The following is a 6,988-nucleotide window of genomic DNA, read 5'->3' as shown; positions in this document are numbered from 1 at the left end:
ATTCTTCATAATTTGCTCATAAAAAAATTCTTATAAAATACTTATTTGCACTAAAGTCTAAACACTATTTTGTCACAGTCTGTTAATGTTTTTGTTTCTATGATACACAGCACTTTCGTTTTGCAATAAGCAAATCAATAGACATCGATAGAAAATTAGTATTCCGGGATTTCAGTAAGAGTTAATAATGCTCTGCTACAATAAACAAGAAAAAGAATATTGAACGTCACTTTGCTACACACCTCATGGTAGGCTCCTGATCTTTAGAAAGAAACAGAAGATAAATAAACAATCCTACATTCGACGAGACAATAATAACTGCTATACTCAGTTCATCACTAACGTCGACTCTGAATCTAGTCTGGGGTGGTTAAATTCCCTTTTAAATTTTATATTACTGGTTCTCTTCAGCTGTTCCTGAGCTTCTAGAATCCTGAAAAGAAGAAAGAGATAAAGCAACGTGGTCTGCATACAGAGTTCAATCTATTAATTACTACAAATAAATATACCACATAATGTATGAAATACTCGTACTCAGATAAGCCTGTATGGCTCTAACTTGCCAGCTTGTCTGGATACTGCATAATACTTATACACGACTAGGGGTACTAGGCGCACCCAATTATATATTAAACTCGAACCCGAAGTTAATATTAACAATCTAATCCAAAATTAGCAGATCAAATAATAAAGCGTAGCGTCAAAAATTTTTTACCTCTAAAGATTGCTACAGATCGGAGATTGACATGGGGATTTTGGATTAGATTGATTTTTAATTATTGGGCGTAAGTTAGTAATCTAATAAGTAGTAATACCTTTTCTAAATCCTCTTCTATCGATCCGTTATCAAGTGGTGTGGGGTACTCCAAATTATTAACTGAAAGTTAAATAAAAATATGTTATGTCAATTAAATATAAATAGAATAAGTGGAAAAGTCATGTTTTTTGCTTACTTCTTCGGTACCATCCTCTTGAAAAACCATAGGGAGAATCAAGTTTTGCGGAATCTAGTGCATCAGCCGTAAATCCATAAGAAGGTCTGTTGGTAAATCTTGGAGATTTAAATGGCAAGTTATCTACTTCAGAAGCTTCGTTTCCAATATCCATATCTTCAGACTCATATTTATTTATTTCATAATCATATTCTGTACTCACATTCTTTTCCCGCCATGGTTTTGAAGTCACAACATATACTTTTTCATTTGTTAGCGGTGATATTGATGTTTGTATTTTACCCCATGGTGCAGGAGTTGTAGAACTTCTAAAAGTTGAAGCAGCAGTATAAATATGTAATTTTTTTGTATCTTCTACTTCTTCATTTTTACCACTGTTGTAGTTACTTTTTAATCTTTGAATGGTATTATATTCTTTTCGTTTTATGGAATTTGTATTTGTATTATTGTCAGTTACGACATGATGCATACTACTAGCAACTTCGTGGTCATATAAATCAAAATTGTAATTATTCGTTTCTGTCGGATAAAAATTGGTGAATGGACTGTTTGTTGTGAAAAAATCATCAGGAATTTGTTTGGCATGTTTTCCATTGGAACGATTTTTTTGTGGTGCACTATAGTCCTTGGAATATTCTTGTTCTGTCCAGTCGTCTATTGTGTGCTGTAGTTTTATTATATCAAATGGCGGTTCCTTAACATCATAAAAATCATTAGGTGCTTTTTGTCGTTCCAAATCATAGCTCTCAGTTTTACTTGAATTTGGTTCTTCTGTTGACGTAATCAATGTACTGAATCCTTCTGTTGCAATTGTCACAAAATTATTTTCATTATTAGATTGTATTTTACGGGCTTGATATTTCTGCTCAGGGATACTAAGTAAATCTTGCTCTTGAACAGCAAAATTGTTTCTGTTGTGATCACTTCTTTGTGCTGTTGTATAAGGAACGATAATTTGAACAATTTTGGGGCGGTTAGTACCCTTTTCTTCCGCCACTGGAGGAGACACATGTTCAGTGAAATAATTTCTACTCTCATCCCAACTATTCGTTAATGAGGCTTGGGAAGATTCAGTCGTTGTAGGAATGTCATCATAAATATCATATTCTTGTGGTTTACCTGGTGTACTCACCATAAAAAAGAAATTGTTATAATTTTTATGCGGTGCACTTGGCTTAAGGTACAGAAGTGGTGAATCAATATGCTGTAAATTGCTTTCGGTACGATATTTATCGACGTCTTCGTCCTTAACACCTCGTAAATCGGCAAAACTAACTTTGTGGTTGAATGGCACATTTGAATGTTGTTTTAAATCCATTGGAACGTTACTGTCATACAAATCATTTGTGAAATCATTTCCAATGCTTTCAAAACTTACATCTTGGTTAGATTTGGCTGCGGAAATGTGGTCTTCCGAAGCCTGAGGAGATATATCTCGCATTTCATCTATCACATAACTATTCTGAATGTTTCTGTAACCTTTTGAGTGATTAAATATTTTCAACTCATCTATGTCAATAACAGGAGATTGAATTATGGTAGTAGGGTACTCTACAGAATGCGTATACTCTGCAACTGGAATGCTTTTTGCTATGTTAAAATTGTTTGAGCCATTGTGTTGTACATTAATTGATGGTCCACCATTAAACGGAGATATTGATGAAATAACTCGAAAAGGTCTAGCATTAAATATTGGAGGTAATGGTGAAATACTAAGGTTAGGTAATGCAATAGGTTGTAATGTATGAATATTTCTACCTCTATTTAAAGTAAATGGAGCTGGGTTGGCCAACTCTATAGTCATGTTAGAGCCATGTGGTTTAACTCGATTATCAGGTAGAATTTCAGTCTTTACTTTAGAAGAGGCTGCACCAGCTGCAGATACAGAAAATGGAATATCTAAAGCATACGTATTAAGAATTGGTTCTCCATAAGAATTTCTAAAGCTCGTAGGATGTGTAACTCTTGGCAATTGCAACTCTGAAGATGGTTCTATTTCACTTAATATCTCAACATCATTTTGGGGGGGTAAATAATGATTTAATAATTCAGGCTTATAACCTGATGAAATTGGAGAATATGTAGTTGAAGAAAAATAGTTTTCATATGGAATAGATGGAGAACCGTAAGAAGATAACGGTGGTTTATAAGTAGAGCCAGGTACTGTATATAACGAGCTAGGTATTCCGTAAGACGAAGACGGTCCTAATGATGTATTAGGTAAATCATAAAAGGAACTGCTTATTCCGGAATAAAGAGAATTTAAAGGTGCTTGATTGGAATTGCCTACACTGTGAGTAGGACTGGGTGGTCCGTAAGTTGAACTCGGGGGATTATAAGAACTACTACTAAAATGAGAAACAGTGGGAGGACCGTAACTTGCATGAGGTGTGCCAGTCGAAAATTTTATTGGGGTTTTGTAATTATTCGGTGGCGAGGTAAACGCTTGTGGCAAATTATGAGGCGAGTTAAAATTCGTAGTGGCCGTTGGACTTGGTGGACCATACGTAGGCTGAGTATTTTGACGTCCATTATTTTTCGCTAAATCATATCGAATTACTGGTATCCACGGTACTAAATTGCAAGGATTACAGTTGCCTTGCAGCGGTATATTGTGGTTGCTATTCACTTGTGATTCTGGTTCAGACGACGTTTGTTGCGAGGGAAATAGCCACCCAGAGATTTTCTGAAACATTGACGGAGATGGCGTGGTTGTAAATGGTTGTGGCGGTGGTACGAAATTGAAACTGTACTGTCTATAAAACGGAGCGGGGAATTTGAATTCATTAAGTGGTAAAATTGGGGGCGTAGTGGACGGCAATGGTGGTGGTGTTTGGTATTGATATCCGAAGTCATTCTGACTCTGTATTTTTCCAGCTCCGCCATTAAACGGCACTGGTAAAATTGGCAGCGGAGGCGGCGGCGGTGGTTTTAATAACTGTCCAAAATGGGAAGCATCATTCATGTTATAGTTATTATATCCATTTGTTGCTTCACTTCTGCATTTTGCAATCACCGCTGTTAATAGTAGCGGAATCACCTGCAACAAAAAAAGGGATTTAAAAAGCATAGCAAACAAACGGCTCATCCCCAGCCGTAAGGTAATTTTTTTTTTGTATGCTATTAATTTTAAATAATGTGCCCCCTGATATGTAGGGCGCAAAACAACTAAGTACATCCATACAAAATTGTATGGGCATGGAATACTAAAAAACTAGATACCTGAAAGTATCACTAGTACTCGATTTAGATTAATTATTATTATTATTATTATAAACTCCGTAAAAAAAAAATTAGAGATTTGGAGATATTGCTGGAAATCACTTCGATATCGTGCGTTCGATGCATAATCTGTCCTGCAGTATTAGTAATCCGTGACATTTGACCATAAATGTAAACACAGCCTATCCGGTGGTTGTCACTGCGTAATTTGTACATTTATTGATCTTTCAGTTTCTATCTCAGGAGAATTTCTCGAAAAAAAGTTTATTTATTCGTATTTGTGAATATTGTAAAACAAACCCCCCCGTCAACTAGCCTTATTTAAGTTCAAACGGCATGTATTAAAATTAAAATCACAAATTCTCCCAATCTTTCCAATAAGTGCCCGCGTATGTGAAAAGTCAAAAGAGAAAAGTCTAAAGAATACTAGCTCGTGAGAAGCATTTACAATAGCTTAGGTTTGCTTTGTTTGTTTCTCCACATTTTCTAACTAATTATTACCTTCGGAGCGATATTTTAATATACGAATAGCCATCCGTTATTGGGGTTATAAACAGCTAAAGATGTAGGTACCTTTAATCTAGGCTTTCGGGTTTTTCTATCATGCCAATGGTGTTTATAATCTTTTAAAATATCACTTATTCCAACGGTGAAGGAAAACATCGTGAGGAAACCTGCATGTCTGAGAGTTCTCAAAGGCATGTGGAGTCCACCAATCCACACCGGGCCAGTGTGGTGGACTACCGGCCTAAGCCCTTCTCATGCTGACAGGAGACCCGTGCCCGGTAATGGGATGATATAATGAGGTGCTGTTATTTGGCTTACTTCAAATAAATGCATCTTGAATTTAATTAATCTTTTAAGCCCACATTTGCAGCATCGTGGTGGGTATATACCTCACTTATGGAAGAGGAGGCTACGCCCAGCAGTGGGACATCAATAGGTATAGAAATCATGACATGACTATGATGAAACTAATAAATTTTTAGATACTAATTTCGATAAAGCCTTGAGTATAACAATATTGAAGCGGCCTAGTGGTTAGGTCTTTGGCTTCATTTTTGTTTGGACCGAGTTCGAATCCCGGCACGCCCTTCCTAAATTTTTTAAGGTCCTGTGAGTTTTAAGCAACTATATTATCAATGGTGTTGAAGTAAAATATCGTGAGGAAACCTTTGTACTTCGAAACTCTCCATAATGATCAAAGGCATGTTAAGTCCACGAATCCGCACTTGGGGTTCACTACAACCAAAATCCTTGGCATTCTAGCAGGAGACACGTGGCCTGTATCGGGCCGGTAACATCCGAGCCTTTACCCCAGAATTAGCGTAACCGACAAATCAAAAGAAAAGTCTAAAAATAATCAGTGCCTATTAAACACGTAAAAGGTACCGAAAGCATAGATCTTCTTTTATAAAATAACCTGATCAAATATCAAGAATTCAGTGCTCGTATTGGGCACGAGTTTCAAAACTCTTACGTATGGAACATTTATTTAAGGCTTTATTGAAAGAACATAGGTACTTGTACGTGATGGTCCAATAAAATGTTCATAAATATGCATTACATGGGTTGGTAGCAAAGGTTTCTACGTGATTTCGATTTGATGACATAACAAATTCAAATTCACATTCCAAAATGTTTTATTTATGTAGACCAATCACAGTCAATTATGAAGCGTTCTTAGTTCTTAAATAAAAGATGTTATCAATAATGTTAGGTGATAGTGATAACAACATGCGTTAACTTAAAACTTGGAAGGTTTTTAGATCGCCATAGTCTTAGAAGAGTTATCACTCCGGCTGCCGGACGGATGCCTAATGAGATTTTCTGGACAGATAAACTTCGAACTTACATTTTTTGCCTGACCTGGCATCGAGGATCTCATGATCAGTCAGTAAAATATGCTAATAGGCCAACGAGGTTTCTGCGACCGATTGGCGCAGCGGCCTGCTTTCTGATTCCAAGGCTGTGGGTTTGATACCCACAACAAAAAAAATGTTTGTGTGATGAACCTAAATGATTTCAGTGTTTAGTTGTCTATCTGTATATTATAAGTATTTGTGTATAGTATTCATAAAACATATTCATGAGTCATCTTAGTGCACATAACGCAAGCTTCGCTAACTTTGTGGCTATAATGACGAGATTTGGGAATATACTGTCGTAGTATATTTATTATTTATTTATATAAAACAAAGCCTATCTAGCTGTGCTATGTCACATTTAATTAAAATAGGAACAGGGGTCATTTAAATAGTGAAAGTAATAGGTTTTGAGAATTTATTATTGCAGAATTTTCTCTGGCCAGAACGGTGGGAGGTTTTGGCCGTAAAAGTTACCACACTACTGACAAGGCCCTGCAGCTAAGCGATTTTGTGTTCTGGTGCGATGTCGTGCAGAAACCTTCGTCGTTTAGGGGGTATGACTACCATACTCCCGAACAGGTTAGCCCGTCACCATCTTAGACTACATCATCACTTATCACTAGGTGAGATTGCATTCAAGGGCTAACTTATAGTGGAATAAAAAAGAAAAAGACCACGCCCTTCAGATCGGAACACAGCTGGAGCAAACTATTTGGCAAACTATTTGGCGGCAAAAATAATCCGGACGAGTTGTGTCACAAAACGCTAGGAATAATGTTAAAAAATATTTTGTAGACCCTATTATTACAACTTATTGTAGTAGGCACAACTTCACGCTTACAATTCTATGAATCGCTTGACTTTTCTTTCTAAAGGCTACTCTTATCCTTTAATCTCTCAGGCTTGGTACTTTAATGGTGTCATGAACCTTCACATTCTTAAGGG

At 36.5% G+C, this 6,988-nt stretch overlaps 1 protein-coding gene across 1 annotated transcript; it reads right to left on the bottom strand.

The window, feature by feature from the left end:
* Positions 1–394: 394 nt before the first annotated feature.
* LOC120623922 lies at positions 395–4,023 on the bottom strand. The gene is made up of 3 exons (XM_039890215.1): positions 954–4,023; positions 816–877; positions 395–433 (listed from the first exon to the last, which is right to left on the bottom strand). The coding sequence occupies exons 1-3, from the start codon at positions 4,021–4,023 to the stop codon at positions 395–397; spliced, it is 3,171 nt and encodes a 1,056-aa protein (XP_039746149.1).
* Between the last annotated feature and the right edge of the window lie 2,965 nt (positions 4,024–6,988).

This window comes from Pararge aegeria, chromosome 5 (assembly GCF_905163445.1).
Source record: "Pararge aegeria chromosome 5, ilParAegt1.1, whole genome shotgun sequence".
Classification (NCBI taxonomy): domain Eukaryota; kingdom Metazoa; phylum Arthropoda; class Insecta; order Lepidoptera; family Nymphalidae; genus Pararge; species Pararge aegeria.
Note: the sequence above shows the minus strand (reverse complement) of the source record. Positions and strands in the feature narration are given on the sequence as shown.